We start from the raw sequence: 25,935 nt of genomic DNA on the forward strand, positions 1-25,935 counted from the left end.
AAATAATTGTACATGATTTCCTACCTTGAAAACAAAAACAGAAACTTTTGATATTTCTTTTTTTATCCAAAAGTATCATTGTGATATTTCAACATTAAATGTGAGGAATGAGGAGATGAGAGAGAAAGGGAAATAAGTCTGGCTTTTTACATATTATAGATTATAGATTATAGATTATAGATTTATAGATAGATTATAGATTTTATTATCTATAACAATATATAAAGGGGATAAGGGAGTTTGGGCTGGATTTTTTTTGGTCCATTTTGCCCTTAACTTCCTTTATGGTTTTTTAATTATTCCATAATTGCCCTTAACTTCCTCTCTTTTATTTTATGGTTTTTTCATCTATATCTATTCTATACTATAATATATAAAAAGAATACATGAGTTTTTGGGTAGAATTTTCATAATACCAACATTACCCTTGCTTTTTTTTAGTAGCAACAAAAATATTTTATTAACAAACTCACCATAACATAAGGTGTATCTTTTTTTTTGGGTACATAAGTTAGACACAGGCAGGCGCGAAACGCGCCTGTCTGGCTCGCTAGTATCAATAGTTTAAAGAGTATTTTTTAACATATATTATATATATATACTCCCTCCGTTCATCAGCGTGTCCCTTCTCACGCCAGTTCGCCGTGCCGTGCCGGAGTCATCGCGAATCACAGCGCCTAACCCCCACACACCCTCCTTCGTCAAAGTGGTGTTGCAATTTGCATTCAATCCCCAAGGTTGTAGCTTAACCCATTTGCTGCTCTGAAGCTAGCTTTTCCTTTCTCGAATTTTTGCCAAGGTTGTAGTTGTGAACAGGTACATACATTTCTTTCTTTCCTCAAAAACTTTACAGTTTCTAGCATTCCATATGCCTATCATAAATAATTGTTAGGGAATCACTGTTTTCAACCATATAAAATAACCAGTCTTTGAAACATCACCTCCCATCATTATTGTTGAAATTTATGTTTAATTGTGTAGAGGAATTTGTAGAATCAGTTTACTGTTGATAATTTGTAGAATAAGATCACTGACCCAATTAAGAGACCAATTTTCTGGCTTCTTGCTGATGGATGAGATGAGATGAGGCAGCCACTTTCATTTTACTGTTGATGAAACTACTGTTGATCGTTTGCATTTACATGAATCGATTCTGAATTTCATTTGTTGTTTTCCAAGGTATCTTCCCTTATTACCCTTTATAAGTGTCTGCCACCTATTGTTGTTGTTCAAGAATAAGAAGAAAGAGAACAAGGAGTAAAGGATTTCTGGTGAGAATTTGTTTGTGGTATGTTTGTTATAGACGGTGAGTCGGTGACAGGTGGTACTCAATTTGTTTAACAACAATGATAGAGATCTAGGTTTTCTTTTGGTTGGGTACAAAGACCTGGACTTGTTTTATTTATTTTTTTACAAACAGACCTGGCTGTTGAAATAACTTGTAAATTATCCTTTCTTTTACACCATATAATATTACCTTTCTTCATTCATTTCTAGCTTGCTACAACTGAACCTAATGGCTCCAAAGCCGAAACCGACACCGTCGCAGCTTCCAGCTCCACCTCCACTCGAAGATCTCTTCACCACACTCAACAAGCACATTCAAGCTTCTTCATTCACCAATGCCGTCAAACTCACAGATCAGAGTCTGTCAATTTTCAAACTCCTTTAATTTCAATTAATCAATTATATTTTATCGTGTTAACAGTTTCCTTTATCTCATCGCAGTTCTCACAATTGCACCTGGCGATGAAGACGCTCTCCGATGCAAGATCGTCGCACTAATCAAAGATGATCGATTTGATGATGCTATCTCTGCTATTCAATCTTCTCGGACTCCTCCTGAAGATTTTCATTTGCTTAAGGTATATTAATCGAATTTGAGGGTACGGTTATTGCTCTGAGATTGTAGATTTCTATTTTTTTTTGCGAAATTCAGAACTAGATTGAATTATGGATAGGTTTATTTGGCGAAATTCAGAACTCCGATACGGTTATTTGACGAGATTCAGAACTATGTTGAACTCAGGGTAGTGTTATACTTATAGCTATGAGATTGTAGATTTTATTATTAGGGATTGAATTATGAAGCGAAAGCATGAGGAGAAATGTTAGTGTATTCTTCTAGTAGTAGGTATTTGGTCCATGTACATGAGCCAATTATGTACGAGTTAAATTTCGATACATTGTTCGTATAAAATATCTTACAATGTCAACAAATTACGGGTCAATCATATGTGTGACTTTAGAAGTAGTTATGATAAAAGTCGGGTTTTTTAATGATTACAATTGATTGACCGTGCAAAAGATCTTTACACTGACATTATGCATGGATTAAATGGAAATGGATAAGGTGCAGTAACGTGCAGTCAGCACCTTGAACAGTTGAGATCTTAAGACAGTATTTAAATGTGTACCGAAGAATTCACCTTTTATTTTTTGTTTAATATAAATTTGTAGTTTGAAATTTGGACTGTCTAATCTTGGTCAGACGGCTACGAACTTGCGACTGCATGACTGCACTCAAACCCAATCCGAATTAAATCTTGTGTATATACATATATGTACTGGAACATTGCACACATTTCATGGAAAACTTTGTTTGAGTTTATGGTGCAAGTGTGAAAATGCTTACCATGAATTCTTTTTTATTGTGTTGTGTCTAAATAGGCATACTGCTTATACAAACAAAACAATTTGGATGAAGCTTTGGACTCTTTGCAAAAACATGAGACAAATGATGAAACAATGCTTTTGGAATCTCAAATATTGTATCGTCTTGGAAAAATGGATGCATGCTTGAATATCTACCAGAAGCTTCAAAAGTCCAAGATTGATATGTTGGAAATAAATTATGTTGCTGCCTTAGTTATGGCAGGGAGATCATCCGAAGTTCAAGGATGGCTGGATTCATTTCGGGTTAAAGCAACAAGCAATTTTGAATTGGCATACAATACTGCTTGTTCTTTAATTCAAAGGAATAAGTACACAGATGCTGAACAACTCTTGTTGTCTGGCCGAAGGTGATGTGATATTTTGATTGTGGGAATCATGAAATTGACCAAATTTACTTTAAATATTTTCATGCGTAACATGTAACATTATAGTCTAACAATATTCAATTTTATTATTTGTGATGTGTAGAGTATACTACCATATATCTATCTTAGCAGTGGCTAGATGTGATATCTACCGCACTTCATGGTTATGTGTTTTGATGACCCAAGGGAATCTTGAGGCAATGAAGACAAGTCAAGAGGCTTCAAATAAAAACCATGAGGCATCTATCAAGAACCTTGAGGTACAAATGACTCAACTTTCAAAACAGTTTTTGTTGTTGCAAACCCAAGGAGCCTCCGGTGGAAACAATCATGATTCTAATAATGTAACTTGTAATGGAATCACTTTGAGAAATAGAGAGGTACCGGAAAGGCCAGCTGTTGAGAAGCATTTAAAAAAAAGAGTCATTGAGGGAGAAGTTGAAAATACGCAAGAGGTTGTAGTTGAAAAGGAGATTCATGAGGGAGAAGTTGAAGATGAAATTCTGTCTAAAGGAGTGGAGATGAGTGTGGATGATGGAGAAGAAGTTGAAAAACAGAGGGAGATAAAAGAAAAGGAGAGCAAGAAAGTTGAGAAAGGTAAAGGAGTTGATGAATCGCCATATGCTAGGATGCCTTATCCTAGGAGAAAGAAAGTTAAGAATCTTGAGCGAGAGAAGGAGTTCAAGAAGTTTATGAAGGTGTTGAACAAGCTTGAGATGGCTATACCATTAGTTGAGGCATTGGAACAAATGCCAAGTTATGCAAAGTTTTTGAAGGAGCTGCTTACAAAGAAAAGAAAACCGCTAGATGATGAAATGGTAAGTATGACGGAAGAGTGCAGCGCCCTCATCCAAAGGAAGCTACCTCAGAAAAAGAAAGATCCGGGTAGCTTCACAATCCCATGTTCCATCGGAGATCTCACTATTGAGAAAGCTTTGTGTGACTTGGGTGCTAGCATAAATCTGATGCCGTTATCAATGATGAAAAAGATACCGGGAGCAATAGCACAACCGACAAAGATGAGTCTCTCTTTGGCGGATAGATCGATTGTGCGCCCGGAAGGGATTCTCCATGATGTGTTGGTTAAGGTTGCTGGGTTTGTTTTTCCCGCAGATTTTGTGGTTTTAGACATGGAAGAAACTAGGGATTGGGAGCCCTTGCTCCTTGGTAGACCCTTCCTAGCAACTAGCCGAGCTTTGATCGATGTGGAAATGAGTGAGCTCATGTTGAGGACCGACGATCAGCAGGTCACATTCAATGTCTTCGACACAATGAAACTCCATGATGGGGACCCACAATGCTTAAGGATTCAGGTTTATGATCACATTGTTAAAGATGCTCTTAAGTTACCTTGGAATGCACACTACTTGCCACATAGTGGCACTTTTTCTCCATAACCCTTAGGGGTTGTGGACGTCAAGCATCGGGACGTTAAACAAGCGCTGGTTGGGAGGCAACCCAACGGTTTCTAATGTTTTAGTTTGTTTTGTTTTGAAGTATGTAGGTAGGTATGCAGCAGAAGCAAGGACTGAAGCAAAACATAGCTCAATTACGCCGGGGGCGCAGTACAATCACGCGCGGCGTGATCCTTCAGTACAGAGGAAGGAGTTTTTAAAAGATATTACGCGCGGCGTGGGGGTGCATCACGCGCTGCGTGAAGCCTGGAGAAAGAAGGACTCTCTGACTAGTGATTACGCGCCGCGTGATGGTCATCACGCGCGGCGTGGCCTTTATGAAAGAAGTTCTTGACCGTTACAAGTCGTACTACGCGCGGCGTAGCAGGGGTCACGCGCGGCGTGGCTGCACAGGAAAGCGTGTAAAATTTGAATTTCTTCATCTTCCGAACCACTCCATCAGTCCCATCATCAATTCACACGTCCTCTCACGCGAAAAACTCCATTGTTAACCCATTTTCATCTTTCAAACCTCTCCAATTTCATCTCTAATCACCTTCAATCATCCATTTCCTTCACACTCACACAAAACCCATCTCAACAACTTCCAATTTCTCATTTCACCACTTTCCCCAAAATCAACCCATTTCAACCTCCACTCTCCTATCATTTCAATCAAGATGTTGACACGGTTAACTGGAAAGTCGAAGAAGAAGAGTGACGCTAATCCCCCACAAGAACCACCAAAGAAACAAAGGACAAAGATGAGTGCAAGCAAGGGTCAATCTTCTCGGTCCGCTCAAGCATCTCCTCCACGTCGGAGCACTGTTACTCAGCCACAGGTCCATCCACGCTTCATTAGTGACGTTCATGAGAAAATGTACACACAAATTCGAACTTTTACTATTAACCAAGAAAAGGGGTTTGGAGAGGATTTGTTGAATGGTGTTGCTGAAATTGGAAATGAGATTAAGTCTAGGGGATGGGAGAAGTTTAATAGGTTGATGATGAAAGATGAGACTAAGCCTGGTAATCAGATGTGGGTTAGGGAGTTTCTTGCAAATGCCTATTTACCGGATCAACCAATGTTTCCGGAATATTCTTCTGTGGTTAGAGGAGTTAAGGTGAGTTACTCTTTTGAATCTATCAACAATCTGCTTGGCTGTGCTGCGGGAGGTGTGTGTGAATTCATGCGTGAGAGAGAAAGGATCGACAAGAGTGGTATAGAAGTTAGGGAGGAACTGAAAAGTATAGTGTGTCGACCGGGAGCAAGGTGGCTAGCCCACTCACCAGCTTCTCTCCCTAGAAGGATGAGTTTAACAAGTTTTAATCCCATTCACCGAGCTTGGGGTGAATTTTGGTTGAAGAATGTGAGGGTTGTTGGTAACAATTCAGACATTCAGATTGATAATGCTTACGCGGTCCGATTGTTGGTTGAAGGGAAGTACATTAATCTTGGGTATTGGTTACAAAAAGATCTCCATGAAATAGCCAATCATCCGAATCCTACTTTTACTTTGGGACATTGTAATCTCATCGCTGCTTTGTGTAGGGCGAACAATGTTCCAATGGATGTGCAAGAAGGTGATCTCCATCCTATTCGTCCTTTGTCATTATCATACTTCCTTAAAAAGTTTGAGAGAGGTCCTATTGTGCATCGTGGTGAGGGGAATGCTGCAAGGGAGGAAGCTTTGAGAGAAGAAGAAGAAATCAATAGGTTTGAAGATGGTGATCATCCGGATCAACAGGGGGATCCGGTACATGAGTCTCAAGAGATACCGGCACATGCTCCTCCTCTTTATTCTCACGATGTTAACCAGCTGGCTTCTATGTTGCATCAGATGGAGATTTCACAATACTCCGGGCTTCCTAATCTTTACTTTGATACCGCCTCTTCCATGTACACCGAGGCGATGACTTACCGTTCTACCTTCCCTCCTCCTACTTTTGGGACGTGGTATCCCGTTGATGCTGATTGGGAGGCACATCAGGCGAGGGAGCTGACTTCATTCCAGGCCAGACAAGCTTACAATTCGGGTCTGAGAACTTCTGAGTTAGCGGAGATCGAGAGGCGCCGCCGGGTTGAGCAGGATGAGGCAGCTGCTATGGAGAGGGAGATGCTGGATGTGGACGGGCTGAATCTGAACTTGAATAGCCCTTTCACAAACTACTTCACTGGCCAGCCGGATGACACCGTTTGACGTCCTTGGTTATAATTTTCTGCTGCTACTCTATCTCTACTTTTACCTTCTACTACTTTACTTTTGTTGGTTTGTAATAATAATTTGATGTTGCTTGGATTTGGCTGGATTGTACTATTTTAACCTTGAATTTGAACTTTGTCTTGTTTGATTGTGGAATGGTTTTTACCTTTAGAGTTTGTTTCGATATTTTGGCATGTTCTTTCTAGTCACTTGAGTATCAATTGCTTGATTGTTTCCGTGTGTGATGTGTGAAACTTGCAGTGCAATAGCTTGTTGCACTCATGTGATCAAGAGGCAAAGGACGGGAATGCACACTTTTTGACCGGTTCTTGGATTCGACCCAACCGTGAGGTATCGAGCCAAACACTCTCATTCTTTGTATGTGTGATATCCACTCGTGTATTGTCTCTAGATTTAGCTTGTCGTCTCTTTATTTGATTGGTACTTTTGTAGCACACACGAGGCATGTTTATTGGTACTTTGAGCCTTTTCTATCCACCCTTACATGTTGATTTATCTTTTGCTTACCCAATTTGAGCCGAAAGAAAATATGTTATTTTTGCAAAACCTTAAGAATTTTTTATGAAAAAAAAAAAGGAATGACTTTCTTGGAGGTTAGGCACCTAATTAGTGGTTGATGCGCATTGCTCACCACTAAGTTTGGGGTTGCTCTTTGGAATTAGCAAACAATAAAGTTTGGGGTGAGGGTACTAGAAAACTTACAAAAAGTTTTGATTTGAAAAATTGAGAAAAATTTCAAAAGTTGCAAGGCTTTAGTCATTATGAAAGAAAAGAAAAGAAAAGATTGAAAAAAAAAAGGAAATGAATGTTGCAAAAGAGAAAAGAAATGCAAAAAGAAGTGATAGCCTTGAGTTACAAAAAGAATTGCAAACTTGTGTGTTGCAATGAAAATGTTCTCTAGTCCACTATGTTTCAAAAGAATAAGGGTTTGGTTTATGAAAATTTTCTTTGACTAATAGGGGGATCTAACTCCAAGTTTTTCTACTACTTATCCAAAATGTCACCATCCACCCTAGCCAAGCCACGTTATAACCCTAAAAGACCTCTAATGTGTGTGCACAAAGTGAACCGAATGAATTTTTAGATTACTTGCAAAATTATGGTTGACTTGCATTGATGTGTTGATTTGAGTGAATTACCTTGAATTGAGAGTATATGTGAGTAGTGTGATGAACTCTTAGAACCTTGGTCGAAAAGTGTGAACTACTTGAAAATGCCTTGCGGGAGCGATTGTGCAATTGAGCATTGTTTGCAGGTGGATCATTGATCATTAGGTGATTCTCACGTATGTATGATTCGAGTGAATTTAAGGAAAATGCCAAAGTCCCGACATGAAAGCTTGAGGTAAAGGTTGTTTCCTTGAGGACAAGGAAAGGTTTAAGTTTGGGGTTGTGATGACGGACAGCAGCTTCATCATTGCTTCCATTTGGCTAGTCATTAGCTTTTGCTGTGCTAATAGGGCTGTTTGAGTATCCAATTCCAACACCCCGCCTCTCTTTTTGGCTCCTCTATCATTGGTAGCTCTATACTCGTTTTGAGCCATACTTTCCACCAACTCTCTCGCTTCAGTTTCGTCACAGTTCTTCAACGAACCACCGGCTGATGCGTCAAGTATCATTCGCGTTTGAGCCCTCAAACCTTGGGTAAACATTTGCATCTGATTGTGGCCATCGAAACCGTGATTCGGACACCTTTTAAGACAAACTTTGAACCTCTCCCAAGCATCATAAAGCGTCTCTCCATCCATTTGTTCGAAGTTACTAATCTCAGCCCTTCTTTCTAGAAACTTGTGAATGGGAAAGTAACGATCTAAGAACTTCCGCTCCAGCTGTCTCCAAGTCTCAATCGTTCTGGCAGGTATCGCATCCAACCAATCTTTAGCACGGCCGGTGAGAGAATGCTTGAATAACCGCAGTCTTTTGTCCGATTCACGCACCCCCGGTGGATCGGTATAGTCGCAAGCTTCATAGAAGTGAGACAAGTGTAGGTTCGGGCATTGAGCTTCCGATCCGGAATAAGGATTCTCTTTTAGGGCGGAGAGGACCGTGTTCTTGATGTCAAATGTGACCGGATTCGCCGGTTGAAAGCCTTGATTCGCCAACGCGTCGTTGTCTCTTCTCCCATAATCACCAAGGGTACGTCTTGGCGGTGGAGGTAATGGTGGAACAATGCGCGGTGGATCTTGCTCTGCATCCATAGCAGCTGATCCTTCTTCTTCACCGTCCGGTGCACCAGTCGATGGAGCCTTTCCTTTCGACGCTTGAGCTTCTCTTGCAGCCTTCCGATTTGCGCGAGCGGTCTTCTCAATCTCTGGATCAAATTGCAGCTCTCGAGGACCTGTTCTCCGCATGCACAAGGAAGCAAACAAGTAGAACGCTCTCGACAGAAAAATTACGAAAACACAGAAAACAATAGACACTATTGCCTCGTCGAATCAATCACAATCCCCGGCAACGGCGCCAAAAACTTGATGGTATTTTCGCAAGTGCACGAAAGCCACGTAGTAATAACATGTGAGTTGTCGATCCACAGGGATTGTGTGATTAAACGAGTTCAAAAGTATCTATACACATTATGCAAAAGTAAGACATGTATCGGGGGTTTGATTGAGTGATCAATTGGTAGAAAATCGTGCTTAGAGATAAATGGAAAAGCGAGGTAGAATCATCGGAATCATCTAGTCTATAGCTAAACCACATGCAATCTACAATATCATCGGAATTACTCAAGTGTTCACAACTAGATCGACAAAGTAGTGAATCGCAATCTCTTGTCAAAATCCACTCTATTCGTTGTCGATGCTCCCCCTCTCGGGTGCTAAGCTATCTACAACGAATGAGGTTTAAGCGCGTCGATCGTTCGCTACACTCTATGTCTCAATCTCTCGACCGGAGACACTCGAGTATTAAATGCAATTCAGTTCAGACATTAAATCAATACTCTCGCACGTGACTTAACTCGAAATCATTATAACACTAATGAAGGATTATAAAGCATTAAGAACAGATTTGCATTAGATGAACACTATGAAAAGAGTACATTCTTACAATATTGCAGATTACAAACAATTCATCTACATCCTAAACTATCCTAGATCCTACCTCCAAAGAAGCTTAGCTCCTCATCTTGCTTCGTTCGCGTCCTAGCTTCAACGTCATGGCTTGAGAATCCATGCTATTGATGTGCTTGGAGCTATCCTCTGGAGTCTTGAATCCCAATCTTGAAGTTTCCAAACCCAGAATGTAGATCAAAATTGCAGAATTTTCCAACCACTTTTGCAGAAAAACAGAATTCCTTATATAACATCGCAACCACGCCGCGCGCCAGATCTACCACGCCGCGCGTGGTTGCAATTTCCCACTGCCACGCCGCGCGTGTAACTTCCTACGCCGCGCGTGGCTGCAAACTGAAGCTTCAGTCTTCAACACTGGATCCACGACGCCGCGCGTGATGCATCCCACGCCCCCAGCGTGGTTCAAAAGTTACCATCACGCCGCGCGTGGTCTTGCCTTCACGCCGCGCGTAGTGTAAATGCTGAAAAACCCCTCTCTGGTGGGTGAATTACGCCGCGCGTGGCCTTGCTTCACGCCGGGCGTGGCTCACTTGAAACTCAGTTCTTCTCAGGGCATCATCACGCTGCGCGTGACCTTTCCACGCCCCCAGCGTAGTTCAATTCAGCACATTCCTGCACAAAATCCTGTTTTCTTGCAACACAAGTAATCATGCATAAGAATTGATTTCTCTTACATTTATTGATTAAAAACTGATAAAATGTATCTAATGTTGCTAAAATAGGCACGGATTAATGAGTGTGACGATCCGTCATCATAACCCCAAACTTAAACCTTTCCTTGTCCTCAAGGAAACAACCTTTACCTCAAGCTTTCATGTCGGGACTTTGGCATTTTCCTTAAATTCACTCGAATCATACATACGTGAGAATCACCTAATGATCAATGATCCACCTGCAAACAATGCTCAATTGCACAATCGCTCCCGCAAGGCATTTTCAAGTAGTTCACACTTTTCGACCAAGGTTCTAAGAGTTCATCACACTACTCACATATACTCTCAATTCAAGGTAATTCACTCAAATCAACACATCAATGCAAGTCAACCATAATTTTGCAAGTAATCTAAAAATTCATTCGGTTCACTTTGTGCACACACATTAGAGGTCTTTTAGGGTTATAACGTGGTTTGGCTAGGGTGGATGGTGACATTTTGGATAAGTAGTAGAAAAACTTGGAGTTAAATCCCCCTATTAGTCAAAGAAAATTTTCATAAACCAAACCCTTATTCTTTTGAAACATAGTGGACTAGAGAACATTTTCATTGCAACACACAAGTTTGCAATTCTTTTTGTAACTCAAGGCTATCACTTCTTTTTGCATTTCTTTTCTCTTTTGCAACATTCATTTCCTTTTTTTTTTCAATCTTTTCTTTTCTTTTCTTTCATAATGACTAAAGCCTTGCAACTTTTGAAATTTTTCTCAATTTTTCAAATCAAAACTTTTTGTAAGTTCTCTAGTACCCTCACCCCAAACTTTATTGTTTGCTAATTCCAAAGAGCAACCCCAAACTTAGTGGTGAGCAATGCGCATCAACCACTAATTAGGTGCCTAACCTCCAAGAAAGTCATTCCTTTTTTTTTCATAAAAAATTCTTAAGGTTTTGCAAAAATAACATATTTTCTTTCGGCTCAAATTGGGTAAGCAAAGGATAAATCAACATGTAAGGGTGGATAGAAAAGGCTCAAAGTACCAATAAACATGCCTCGTGTGTGCTACAAAAGTACCAATCAAATAAAGAGACGACAAGCAAAATCTAGAGACAATACACGAGTGGATATCACACATAGAAAGAATGAGAGTGTTTGGCTCGATACCTCACGGTTGGGTCGAATCCAAGAACCGGTCAAAAAGTGTGCATTCCCGTCCTTTGCCTCTTGATCACATGAGTGCAACAAGCTATTGCACTGCAAGTTTCACACATCACACACGGAAACAATCAAGCAATTGATACTCAAGTGACTAGAAAGAACATGCCAAAATATCGAAACAAACTCTAAAGGTAAAAACCATTCCACAATCAAACAAGACAAAGTTCAAATTCAAGGTTAAAATAGTACAATCCAGCCAAATCCAAGCAACATCAAATTATTATTACAAACCAACAAAAGTAAAGTAGTAGAAGGTAAAAGTAGAGATAGAGTAGCAGCAGAAAATTATAACCAAGGACGTCAAACGGTGTCATCCGGCTGGCCAGTGAAGTAGTTTGTGAAAGGGCTATTCAAGTTCAGATTCAGCCCGTCCACATCCAGCATCTCCCTCTCCATAGCAGCTGCCTCATCCTGCTCAACCCGGCGGCGCCTCTCGATCTCCGCTAACTCAGAAGTTCTCAGACCCGAATTGTAAGCTTGTCTGGCCTGGAATGAAGTCAGCTCCCTCGCCTGATGTGCCTCCCAATCAGCATCAACGGGATACCACGTCCCAAAAGTAGGAGGAGGGAAGGTAGAACGGTAAGTCATCGCCTCGGTGTACATGGAAGAGGCGGTATCAAAGTAAAGATTAGGAAGCCCGGAGTATTGTGAAATCTCCATCTGATGCAACATAGAAGCCAGCTGGTTAACATCGTGAGAATAAAGAGGAGGAGCATGTGCCGGTATCTCTTGAGACTCATGTACCGGATCCCCCTGTTGATCCGGATGATCACCATCTTCAAACCTATTGATTTCTTCTTCTTCTCTCAAAGCTTCCTCCCTTGCAGCATTCCCCTCACCACGATGCACAATAGGACCTCTCTCAAACTTTTTAAGGAAGTATGATAATGACAAAGGACGAATAGGATGGAGATCACCTTCTTGCACATCCATTGGAACATTGTTCGCCCTACACAAAGCAGCGATGAGATTTCAATGTCCCAAAGTAAAAGTAGGATTCAGATGATTGGCTATTTCATGGAGATCTTTTTGTAACCAATACCCAAGATTAATGTACTTCCCTTCAACCAACAATCGGACCGCGTAAGCATTATCAATCTGAATGTCTGAATTGTTACCAACAACCCTCACATTCTTCAACCAAAATTCACCCCAAGCTCGGTGAACGGGATTAAAACTTGTTAAACTCATCCTTCTAGGGAGAGAAGCTGGTGAGTGGGCTAGCCACCTTGCTCCCGGTCGACACACTATACTTTTCAGTTCCTCCCTAACTTCTATACCACTCTTGTCGATCCTTTCTCTCTCACGCATGAATTCACACACACCTCCCGCAGCACAGCCAAGCAGATTGTTGATAGATTCAAAAGAGTAACTCACCTTAACTCCTCTAACCACAGAAGAATATTCCGGAAACATTGGTTGATCCGGTAAATAGGCATTTGCAAGAAACTCCCTAACCCACATCTGATTACCAGGCTTAGTCTCATCTTTCATCATCAACCTATTAAACTTCTCCCATCCCCTAGACTTAATCTCATTTCCAATTTCAGCAACACCATTCAACAAATCCTCTCCAAACCCCTTTTCTTGGTTAATAGTAAAAGTTCGAATTTGTGTGTACCTTTTCTCATGAACGTCACTAATGAAGCGTGGATGGACCTGTGGCTGAGTAACAGTGCTCCGACGTGGAGGAGATGCTTGAGCGGACCGAGAAGATTGACCCTTGCTTGCACTCATCTTTGTCCTTTGTTTCTTTGGTGGTTCTTGTGGGGGATTAGCGTCACTCTTCTTCTTCGACTTTCCAGTTAACCGTGTCAACATCTTGATTGAAATGATAGGAGAGTGGAGGTTGAAATGGGTTGATTTTGGGGAAAGTGGTGAAATGAGAAATTGGAAGTTGTTGAGATGGGTTTTGTGTGAGTGTGAAGGAAATGGATGATTGAAGGTGATTAGAGATGAAATTGGAGAGGTTTGAAAGATGAAAATGGGTTAACAATGAAGTTTTTCGCGTGAGAGGACGTGTGAATTGATGATGGGACTGATGGAGTGGTTGGGAAGATGAAGAAATTCAAATTTTACACGCTTTCCTGTGCAGCCACGCCGCGCGTGACCCCTGCTACGCCGCGCGTAGTACGACTTGTAACGGTCAAGAACTTCTTTCATAAAGGCCACGCCGCGCGTGATGACCATCACGCGGCGCGTAATCACTAGTCAGAGAGTCCTTCTTTCTCCAGGCTTCACGCAGCGCGTGATGCACCCCCACGCCGCGCGTAATATCTTTTAAAAACTCCTTCCTCTGTACTGAAGGATCACGCCGCGCGTGATTGTACTGCGCCCCCGGCGTAATTGAGCTATGTTTTGCTTCAGTCCTTGCTTCTGCTGCATACCTACCTACATACTTCAAAACAAAACAAACTAAAACATTAGAAACCGTTGGGTTGCCTCCCAACCAGCGCTTCTTTAACGTCCCGATGCTTGACGTCTACAACCCCTAAGGGTTATGGAGAAAAAGTGCCACTATGTGGCAAGTAGTGTGCATTCCAAGGTAACTTAAGAGCATCTTTAACAATGTGATCATAAACCTGAATCCTTAAGCATTGTGGGTCGCCATCATGGAGTTTCATTATGTCGAAGACATTGAATGTGACCTGCTGATCGTCGGTCCTCAACATGAGCTCACCCATTTCCACATCGATCAAAGCTCGGCTAGTTGCTAGGAAGGGTCTACCAAGGAGCAAGGGCTCCTAATCCCTAGTTTCTTCCATGTCTAAAACCACAAAATCTGCGGGAAAAACAAACCCAGCAACCTTAACCAACACATCATGGAGAATCCCTTCCGGGCGCACAATCGATCTATCCGCCAAAGAGAGACTCATCTTTGTCGGTTGTGCTATTGCTCCCGGTATCTTTTTCATCATTGATAACGGCATCAGATTTATGCTAGCACCCAAGTCACACAAAGCTTTCTCAATAGTGAGATCTCCGATGGAACATGGGATTGTGAAGCTACCCGGATCTTTCTTTTTCTGAGGTAGCTTCCTTTGGATGAGGGCGCTGCACTCTTCCGTCATACTTACCATTTCATCATCTAGCGGTTTTCTTTTCTTTGTAAGCAGCTCCTTCAAAAACTTTGCATAACTTGGCATTTGTTCCAATGCCTCAACTAATGGTATAGCCATCTCAAGCTTGTTCAACACCTTCATAAACTTCTTGAACTCCTTCTCTCGCTCAAGATTCTTAACTTTCTTTCTCCTAGGATAAGGCATCCTAGCATATGGCGATTCATCAACTCCTTTACCTTTCTCAACTTTCTTGCTCTCCTTTTCTTTTATCTCCCTCTGTTTTTCAACTTCTTCTCCATCATCCACACTCATCTCCACTCCTTTAGACAGAATTTCATCTTCAACTTCTCCCTCATGACTCTCCTTTTCAACTACAACCTCTTGCGTATTTTCAACTTCTCCCTCAATGACTCTTTTTTTTAAATGCTTCTCAACAGCTGGCCTTTCCGGTACCTCTCTATTTCTCAAAGTGATTCCATTACAAGTTACATTATTAGAATCATGATTGTTTCCACCGGAGGCTCCTTGGGTTTGCAACAACAAAAACTGTTTTGAAAGTTGAGTCATTTGTACCTCAAGGTTCTTGATAGATGCCTCATGGTTTTTATTTGAAGCCTCTTGACTTGTCTTCATTGCCTCAAGATTCCCTTGGGTCATCAACATGAATTGATTGAGAGTCTCCTCCATTCTGGAGGAAGGCCTTTGTTGTTGTTGAGCTGAATTTTGAGCTTGCATATTGTTTCCCAAACCTAAACTGTTATTGGTGTTGTATGATTTCCGGAAATTAGCTAAGTAGTTGGCTTCCTCCGAACCTTCCGGGAAACACCCCCCATTAGGATGGTCCTGCAAACAAAAATCACAACGCACATGGTCAATTTTACCTATTGAAAAAGTTTGAACTTGTGGTTTGGACAGCAGCTTCAGCATTGCTTCCATTTGGCTAGTCATTAGCTTTTGTTGTGCTAATAAGGCTGCTTGTGTGTCCAGCTCCACGACTCCTCCTTTATTCTTGGCTCCTTTAGAAGTTGTATCTCTATACTCGTTTTGAGCCATACTTTCCACCAACTCTCTTGCTTCAGTTTCGTCACGGTTCTTCAACGAACCACCGGCTGATGCGTCAAGTATCATTCGCGTTTGATCCCTCAAACCTTGGGTAAACATTTGCATCTGATTGTGGCCATCGAAACCGTGATTCGGACACCTTTTAAGACAAACTTTGAACCTCTCCCAAGCATCATAAAGCGTCTCTCCATCCATTTGTTCGAAGTTACTAATCTCAGCCCTTCTTTCTAGAAACTTGTGAATGGGAAAGTAACGATCTAAGAACTTCCGCTCCAGCTGTCTCCAAGTCTCAATCGTTCCGGCAGGTATCGTATCCAACCAATCTTTAGCACGGCCGGTGAGAGAATGCTTGAATAACCTCAGTCTTTTGTCCGATTCACTCACCCCCGGTGGATCGGTATAGTCGCAAGCTTCATAGAAGTGAGACAAGTGTAGGTTCGGGCATTGAGCTTCCGATCCGGAATAAGGATTCTCTTTTAGGGCGGAGAGGACCGTGTTCTTGATGTCAAATGAGACCGGATTCGCCGGTTGAAAGCCTTGAATCGCCAACGCGTCGTTGTCTCTTCTCCCATAATCACCAAGGGTACGTCTTGGCGGTGGAGGTAATGGTGGAACAATGCGCGGTGGATCTTGCTCTGCATCCATAGCAGCTGATCCTTCTTCTTCACCGTCCGGTGCACCAGTCGATGGAGCCTTTCCTTTCGACGCTTGAGCTTCTCTTGCAGCCTTCCGATTTGCGCGAGCGGTCTTCTCAATCTCTGGATCAAATTGCAGCTCTCGAGGACCTGTTCTCCGCATGCACAAGGAAGCAAACAAGTAGAACGCTCTCGACAGAAAAATACAAAAACAGAAAAATTACGAAAACACAGAAAACAATAGACACTATTGCCTCGTCGAATCAATCACAATCCCCGGCAACGGCGCCAAAAACTTGATGGTATTTTCGCAAGTGCACGAAAGCCACGTAGTAATAACATGTGAGTTGTCGATCCACAGGGATTGTGTGATTAAACGAGTTCAAAAGTATATATACACATTATGCAAAAGTAAGACATGTATCGGGGGTTTGATTGAGTGATCAATTGGTAGAAAATCGTGCTTAGAGATAAATGGAAAAGCGAGGTAGAATCATCGGAATCATCTAGTCTATAGCTAAACCACATGCAATCTACAATATCATAGGAATTACTCAAGTGTTCACAACTAGATCGACAAAGTAGTGAATCGCAATCTCTTGTCAAAATCCACTCTATTCGTTGTCGATGCTCCCCCTCTCGGGTGCTAAGCTATCTACAACGAATGAGGTTTAAGCGCGTCGATCGTTCGCTACACTCTATGTCTCAATCTCTCGACCGGAGACACTCGAGTATTAAATGCAATTCAGTTCAGACATTAAATCAATACTCTCGCACGTGACTTAACTCGAAATCATTATAACACTAATGAAGGATTATAAAGCATTAAGAACAGATTTGCATTAGATGAACACTATGAAAAGAGTACATTCTTACAATATTGCAGATTACAAACAATTCATCTACATCCTAAACTATCCTAGATCCTACCTCCAAAGAAGCTTAGCTCCTCATCTTGCTTCGTTCGCGTCCTAGCTTCAATGTCATGGCTTGAGAATCCATACTATTGATGTGCTTGGAGCTATCCTCTGGAGTCTTGAATCCCAATCTTGAAGTTTCCAAACCCAGAATGTAGATCAAAATTGCAGAATTTTCCAACCTTTTTTGCAGAAAAACAGAATTCCTTATATAACATCGCAACCACGCCGCGCGCCAGATCTACCACGCCGCGCGTGGTTGCAATTTCCCACTGCCACGCCGCGCGTGTAACTTCCTACGCCGCGCGTGGCTGCAAACTGAAGCTTCAGTCTTCAACACTGGATCCACGACGCCGCGCGTGATGCATCCCACGCCCCCAGCGTGGTTCAAAAGTTACCATCACGCCGCGCGTGGTCTTGCCTTCACGCCGCGCGTAGTGTAAATGCTGAAAAACCCCTCTCTGGTGGGTGAATTACGCCGCGCGTGGCCTTGCTTCACGCCGGGCGTGGCTCACTTGAAACTCAGTTCTTCTCAGGGCATCATCACGCGCGTGACCTTTCCACGCCCCCAGCGTAGTTCAATTCAGCACATTCCTGCACAAAATCCTGTTTTCTTGCAACACAAGTAATCATGCATAAGAATTGATTTCTCTTACATTTATTGATTAAAAACTGATAAAATGTATCTAATGTTGCTAAAATAGGCACGGATTAATGAGTGTGACAATCCGTCATCATGTTTGTTATTTTTAGAGTTTTGTTTATAATTTATTTTGTACTTTTGAGTCATGATGAAAAATCATTTTTATACTTACCCATTAGTAATAGGTGCTTCATTTGTTGGCAAGTCAAGGGTCATTGGTCTGAGTAAAAGTTTCTTATTGTAAAACATGGACAAAGTTAATTGCTATAATCAAATTATGCTTATCAGTTAGTTGTCATGACTTCAATGATTTAACCTATTAACTCATAAACTTATTACCTGGGAAGTTAAGTTATCCATGAATGACATATACTTATAAAGTTATTCATATTTTAATCATATGCTTATCAGTTAAGTTATTCATATTTTTTTTTATCAGAATTGGTCAAGAGAGCCTGATGGAAGATAACTGGCCTGATGAAGATATAGAAAATGAGTTGTCTCCTATTGCTGTACAATTGGGCTATGTCCAACAGGTAGAAGTTCTAACTTCTCAAAAAATTATTGCTGTACAATCTGGCTATCTTTAAAGCAAAAATTACTTATTTTAAGAGTCAGTAATTTTAATCAATTGTTGATTGACAGCTTCTTGGGCGTAAACAAGATGCTATTGAAGCTTACTTGGACATGATTAAACGAGATATGGCTGATGAATCATCCATTGCAGTGGCAGTCAATAATCTTGTTTCACTGAGAGGTCCAAAAGATGTTTCTGATAGCCTGAAGAAACTTGATCGGCTAAAAGAGAAAGAGATACAAAGCTTTCGCCTAGCTCATGGATTGGACTTGAAACTTTCAGCAAAAGAAAGGGAAGCAATATATGCAAATAGAGTTCTGTTGCTTCTTCATGCTAACAGGATTGACCAGGTGTTTTATCCGTGTCTTGTCCTTAAATTATCAATTATATATCCTTATTATTTGTTTTTAGAACTTGGCTGTGGAACATGCTGCTAATGATATTGTTACCTTGCAATTTGTAGGCTCGAGAACTTGTTTCTGCATTGCCTGACATGTTTCCTGAAAGTGTTGTTCCAGTATTGCTGCAAGCTGCCCTCTTGGTTAGAGAGAATAAAGCTGGAAGGGCTGAGGAAATACTGGCACAGTCTGCTGGAAAGTTCCCTGAGAAGTCGCAGGTTCTTTATTTAGCCAGGGCTCAGGTTGCTGCTGCGGCTGGTCACCCACATATTGCAGCAGATTCTCTCACTAAGATACCTGATATTCAACACATGCCAGCTACTGTTGCCACCCTTGTCTCTTTAAAAGAGCGAGCCAATGACGTTGAAGGTGCAGCTGTTGTGCTTGATTCAGCCACCAAATGGTGGTCTAATGCTATGACCGAGGACAATAAGCTTAATATTATAACGCAAGAGGCTGCCTCATTCAAGCTAAGGCATGGAAGGGAAGAGGATGCCGCTAAACTTTACGAGGAGCTGGTTAAAAGTCAGGGAAGCATAAAAGCACTAGTTGGGCTGATAACAACAGTTGCGCGTCTTGATGTTGTAAAGGCAGAGCTATACGAAAAGCAACTAAAGACCTTACCTGGATTGAAGGGAATTGATGTAGACAGCTTGGAGCGTACTTCTGGAGTTAAACGAGTTGAGGGTCCTCCACATGTGGGTGTCGCTGAAACGAACGAGGAAGGAAAGAATAAGACAAAAACTAAGAAAAAGAGAAAGAGAAAGCCAAGGTATCCTAAAGGGTTTAACCCAACAAACCCAGGTCCTCCACCAGATCCCGAAAGGTGGCTTCCCAAGAGAGAGAGATCAACTTTTAGGCCAAAGAGGAAGGACAAAAGAGCTGCTCAAGTTAGAGGCTCACAGGGTGCTGTAGTTAGAGACAAGCACGACGTTGGTGCTTCGTCTAATCAATCAAATCCAAAGTCAAACCAGGCAACTACCTCCAAAGGTGCAGTTTCTGAGCAAGCCAAGCCTTCATCCAAGTCAAGAAAGAAGTCTAGGAAGTAGGAAGTATCTAGGATTTGTGATTTCTGATAAACATTTTGGATTACTGACATTTTGTTATTGCTGCTTTCAATGACTAAACTGATAGTTCGTATACACTACGTAACAGTCAATTTTGTTTCAAGCAAATGAGTATATTTGTCTATTGGATGCAACTGTCACTGTGCGAGTTCGATGCATGAAGTGTGTGCATATTATTGCTAGATCCTCGATCTAGCAACTCACTTCCCCTCACTAAGCAGTAAGTACAATTGCTTTACTATTATCTCAGTGATCTCGTTTTTGTTTACTTGTCTTTTGTTTTTTACTAATACAACATTCCCTTATCATGCGATGTTTATGAACCTCCAATGGAAATTGACTCCTGTAAATGGATGCTTAACATACTTGAGAAGGAAAGAGAAAATTCTCATTGGCATTCTTCAAGGTTAAGCTTGAATCTTTACGTAGCATATAACATAGTTCTCATTATATTTGGTTGTTGTTGGCTGCTTTATATAAACACCATTGTAGTATTAAACGGTTTTTAAATGGTTTTTAAATCCGTAAATAAAGAATATTAGGCGGCGCGAGTCACATGGGGGGTGTGAGAAGAAAAACTCTAACACAAAAGTACTCGGTAAAAAGCCCATAATTTGGAACCAGGGCGTGCCTTATTGAAAAGGGGTACAAATCTTCATTTTCTTTTCACACCCATCAATTTGCTATGTTAAGGGGTTACTACATACGCACTAATTTTGTCACATGCTATCCTTTGAGTTGCATTTTCTGTCTTTTTGAGTAACATTTTAATTGTGAGCTAATAAATATAAACCTCAATAATTTGGGAGTATTTAGCTATCAACCAATAAGAACAAGTTATATGCATGTGAAATAAAAGTCGGTTACAAGTTACTTGTAAGTACCATATGCAAATCTACTTATGTGACTTGTTCTCATTGGTTGTTGAACAAATAACCCTAAATTATCAAGGGGTAAAGTAAGTGTCATCTAAATATAATGATTAATTTAACATTCAAAAAACTCCGGTGAGCATAGTTTAATTGGTATAGACATTGTAATATATATAGGGGATAAGGATATGAGATTCTTCACTTATTAATTTAAAAGTCAATTTGCAAAATTTTATTCATTAAACTCCTTGACAAAAAAACAAAATAATATTCAAAAATTAATTTTAGAGAGTAAGTTATTTTGAGAACTTGGGTCAAATAATTCCAAAACTCATGAAAAGTTGCAATATTACACATCTTAAAGCAATCACATAAACTATATTTAAAATTAATTTTTATCACCATAAAATCAAATATTAATTAACTTTGCAGGTTTCAAATTTCTTTTGCAAGTATCATATCATGAGGAGTGCTAGCAACACACTCTTTAAAAAACATACTCTAACACACTTTTTTCTATTGGTTAAAATTTATATGGATCCCATAAAAGTTATATGGGTCCACATTTTTTTATAGAACCCATGTGAATTTCAACCAATAAAAGAGAGTGTGTTGAAGTGTGTTTGTTAAAGAGTGTGTTGTTAGCATTATTCATGCTATCATAGGAACACTCTTTAACATTTTGCTTATAAAAAAACACTTTAGTGGAAGAAAAATCCAAAAGTGAGTAAATAACTGCAATCACTTCCCAGAAAAATTGGTTGGACAATGGACGTTGAATAACGTCAGGTCAGGTTGGGAAGCAGAACATCCCCATTCCCATGCTAACCTTTGCTGACGCTGTCACTGTTTGTTTCTGCGTGAATCTATGATCTCCAATGTGTTACACTATCATTTTTTACCACGTGACGTAATATATAGCCACTACCACTATTTTGTTATGAGGATTGGATTCTTCGATAGAGTAACATATTGGAAAATGATAACCGTAGGTCCCCTTGGTTGGAATGAAAAAAATTGGGAAGTATGGGAAGAGAATCTTACAATTACTATCAGGTTTAACTCAATCCTACAAAATCGGCGTATAAGATAAATATTATCCCCATTTTATAAACGATTAGAACTTGATAGCAGACGGCTCAGCGGATCGTAGATGATGCTCTAATACCATCTTAGAAATAAGTATTAGGTCTAACTCAACCGGCTTGTAAGGTGATGATTATTCTCACTTTATATATACATATTCAGGTCATCTCACAACCGATGTGAGACTTCTTAACAAAAATATGAAAATATAGAAATAAATTTGGATTACGATTTATGGTGTGTTTTGTTTGAAAGAAAAAAAACAAATGAGAAAAGAAAATTACGAAAATCACTAAAATGAATTTGGATCAATTTTAGCCCAAATTCATTCATTGTTTTCCATAATTTTTTTCCTCCTTCTTTATGTCAAACCAAACACATCATTAGTTGAAGTTCATTTTTCTATTTTCGTATTTGTCTTCCTTTCTACTTTCTTTTTTTTCCAACCAAACTAATACCGTATGTATTTATTTCTTTTAATTTTTCAATTAATACAAAAGTACTACTACTAGTTGGTACTACTATGATCCTAAAATATTTTACTACTTGTATACTCCATCTGTCCTAAAATATAAGTAAAAATTTATTGACAAAAGTGAATGTATTTCGTTTAAATTTTTAACCAAATATAAAGTTTTTTTACTCATATTTTCTTGTTTATATTTTGAGACGCAGGATGCACGTAATTAGCGAAATTGAACAACAATATTTTTTTATTGAAAAAGAAACAGAGAAAGGCATGCTTTTTGGACCTATACATTGTAAGCTTTTCATGGTAAATGTTGTTTACAAAATTACATACTCCTATGCAGTGGCGGAACCAGAAAAAATAATTTGGGGGGGCCACAATTTTTTTTAATATACAATTTTTTCCTGTCAAAGTTCATTATTATAAAATTAAACTATATAACTTAAAAATAATACTCTACGTAAATATACAGAGTGAAAATCATCAATAATAGAATATAAACTAATATTTGTACTAATACTTTGAACTAATATATATGTTGAGTTTCTTATAGTCATTAAAAATAAACTGTAAACAAATATTTACATTAATATTTGTACAAATACGTGTATAGAATTTCTTAAAATCATCAATAATATATTTGATTTAATAATACACCTATAAAAAAAAATATTTTTTTGGGGTGGGGGAGGGCCGTGGCCACCCTCAGCCCCACCCTAGGACCGCCACTGCTCCTATGCACTGTTATTGGTTATGCGACCGTAATGCATGCGAGGGGGAGGGTATATACGCTTCGTTCGGAGTTTAGTCTTTTTTTTTTTAAGTGGACCACTTAATCATTTCCAAATTGACATGCCTATGGGACGATGGAACCAAGATACTCCTATGGTGACATTTTTTATGTAGATGATCTCAGCCGTTCATCGTGTAGACTCTTTACCGTTAAAGTTAATCAAAAGTGATTTGTATGGCTCTGATGGAAGGCCCTATATTATTTGTGTGAGCTTGGAGTACTTTTCTATTTCTTTTTCCTTTTTTATTAACCATTTGGATCTCATGAAAAGGGTTTAGTAACCCAAAGTTCGGCCACAAGATAAATAAAATTTGATTAAAATAAATTTGCTATTAAAAATCGAACTCGAATTCTCCCAAACAAATCATCTTAGATGAAGCTCGTTAACCAATTAAGTGCATTGTACTTGTCTATTTCTAATTATATGCAAAAGTGAGTCAACACAAATTAATGTACCATGTATTTGGTTAAAATTTTGACAAAATATACATTGGGGAGTCCGAGAGAAACAATAGGAACAATATTTCATGACTATAAGAGAGGGAGACACCACATTTCCACCCAAAACGTTTTTAAGGCATTATGTTAATGGGTATCTCACTTATAAACTCAACATTCTTCTCATTCATAGTCGACGTGGAACTTAACTACTCACACTTGAAATGCACTAATATATTCATTTTGTTGAGTGACTTTAACTACTACTCCTCTGTCTCACAATGAGTGAGACAGTTGACTGCGTCACGTATGTCAATGCATAACTTTGACGATTAATATTTTTAATTGTATAATAGTAAAAATTATAAAAATATGATATTTTGAAAATACTCATCGAGATGAATCCAACAACATCTTATATGCTAATATTTGTTTTTATTTACTAGTAGAAAAATAGATTCAAAGTAAGATATGTGAATAGTGTATATAGTCAAAATGGCTCACTCATTTTGGGACCGACGGAGTAATAATTAGAAATAGTTGTATATATAATAGAGGATTCACAATGCACTTCATATATACACTACAGTATGTTGTAAAATAACTCAAATATTTTTTCCACACAACATTAACTAGAATTTTTAATTTGAGGGGACCCTTTTGTATCAAATGGTGTGTTCTTTTTTTTGGTGTGTTTTAATTACACAGCTGAATAAGGAAAGGCTCTGTCACAGCACCAATTTTTGGACTTTTCTGGACTCGATACTTTATAACCATATGATGATAGTGGGCTGAGCTCTGATGAATGGTCCTATATTATGATATGATTGTGCCAAACGTATGGCTTCCTTGTTCATGATTCTATCATTGTTTTAACTGTGTCGTAGTAGTATATCATTATTATTAGTAATCAAATGTAAATATATACTATGCAGAAAAAACTAGGAAAAAAATGACGCACCATGATTGACTTCATTATTTGAGTGGATTTATGAATTAAACATGTCAAATTAGACATAATTGTATTTCATGAGTACCTATTTAATAAACTCAATTTTTAATTTGAGTTCAATTTCATACATATAAGATGTGATGTAAGATAATTATACTCGTATGAAAGGTAAACGAAGAACAAATTACTCCATTAAATTATTGTTATATGACAAAACCAATCTTCTTAAATACTACATGTAGAGATATATGAGAGATAACATTGATATGCACGACTCATCAAACTCTTTTCTGAAGATCCACACTCTCTAATGCTACCAAGGCAAAAGTATCAAATACTTGCTTGAGATAGCTTTGAGGACCGTCTGTCCTATAGGCAAAATTGAATTTCAAATAAATTTTGAGTTAGTTGGATTCACGATAATAATTGTAAGTGCTACTCTCTCTCGCACGATGTGCATTAAACTATAGAATGAAGTTCCATTTGAGCAAAAAATTGACAAGTTTGAGATGTTGAGATGCATAATTAGGATTAGGAGTATTATTCTGTATAAAGGTTCAAAGTTTGAGAGAATTTTGATTCCTGACAAATTGACACTCACGCTTGAGAATTGCAGAAAGCGCGAGCTATGTGTATGATAAAAGTTCATTGCCTTTGGAATTAAGATATCAAAAGCTTATCTCATCTGACCATTATTCCACTCATATACCTCACGCCAATGCCATCATCTACTAATTACATTCCTTCAACAAAAACAAAACAAATTATACATTCACCATTCCTTTAAAGGAAAATAATATATATATATATATATATATATATATATATATATATATATATATATATATATACCCAGTCACAAAATACACGGGTCGAAGCAATTTTGAAATGGAAATGATCATCATGTTCACTACCCTACAACTCAGTAAATGTGTGTGCCACCTTGTTGATATCATCAAAACAGCAAAATCCAAAAACCACGTACATAATTATCAGTTATATATGCTATGAAACTCAGAAACCCAACACGATACAGATATTGACCTGCCAACATTTGAATATACGTAATTTGAGAAAATAACAATTTATCATGATCATAAATATTGGTATTGTGTCGATTTTAGACACTAAGGTATATTCAACACTGAAATACGTCTAATTCAAGGAGTATTTATGCTTCGTAACTTATGCGCGTCATCTTTATGAATGAGTAGAATGACAAAATTACAATAGGCGCACTCACCACTGGAGTTGATGATGAGATAATGAAGTGTGAGAGAGCACGTGCATACAATTAATGTACTATCGGTCTTAATTATTGATCATGTACTATAATAATGTAACTGTGATGTCACAATTAGA

The 25,935-nt window shown here is 39.2% G+C and overlaps 1 protein-coding gene and 2 non-coding genes across 7 annotated transcripts; all 3 read left to right on the plus strand.

Annotated features, from left to right (window-relative positions):
• Positions 1-601: 601 nt before the first annotated feature.
• LOC123884482 (signal recognition particle subunit SRP72-like) lies at positions 602-20,180 on the plus strand. Of its 5 annotated transcripts, none has more exons than XM_045933580.1 (8): positions 627-816; positions 1,180-1,306; positions 1,498-1,646; positions 1,729-1,865; positions 2,671-3,023; positions 18,361-18,457; positions 18,567-18,848; positions 18,962-20,180. In XM_045933580.1, the coding sequence occupies exons 3-8, from the start codon at positions 1,517-1,519 to the stop codon at positions 19,943-19,945; spliced, it is 1,983 nt and encodes a 660-aa protein (XP_045789536.1). In that variant the 5' UTR covers positions 627-816; positions 1,180-1,306; positions 1,498-1,516; the 3' UTR covers positions 19,946-20,180. The 5 variants fall into 5 exon arrangements, with proteins under 5 accessions (XP_045789549.1, XP_045789543.1, XP_045789536.1 ...); XM_045933608.1 differs by having other exon boundaries at positions 628-816; positions 1,180-1,288; XM_045933593.1 differs by having other exon boundaries at positions 602-816; positions 1,180-1,646.
• LOC123903380 lies at positions 8,334-8,439 on the plus strand. The gene has a single exon (XR_006807956.1). It is a non-coding gene; the product is annotated as a small nucleolar RNA R71 (small nucleolar RNA).
• LOC123903381 lies at positions 15,848-15,953 on the plus strand. The gene has a single exon (XR_006807957.1). It is a non-coding gene; the product is annotated as a small nucleolar RNA R71 (small nucleolar RNA).
• Positions 20,181-25,935: the final 5,755 nt, after the last annotated feature.

The sequence above is a fragment of the Trifolium pratense genome, linkage group LG1 (assembly GCF_020283565.1).
Source record: "Trifolium pratense cultivar HEN17-A07 linkage group LG1, ARS_RC_1.1, whole genome shotgun sequence".
Classification (NCBI taxonomy): Eukaryota; Viridiplantae; Streptophyta; class Magnoliopsida; order Fabales; family Fabaceae; genus Trifolium; species Trifolium pratense.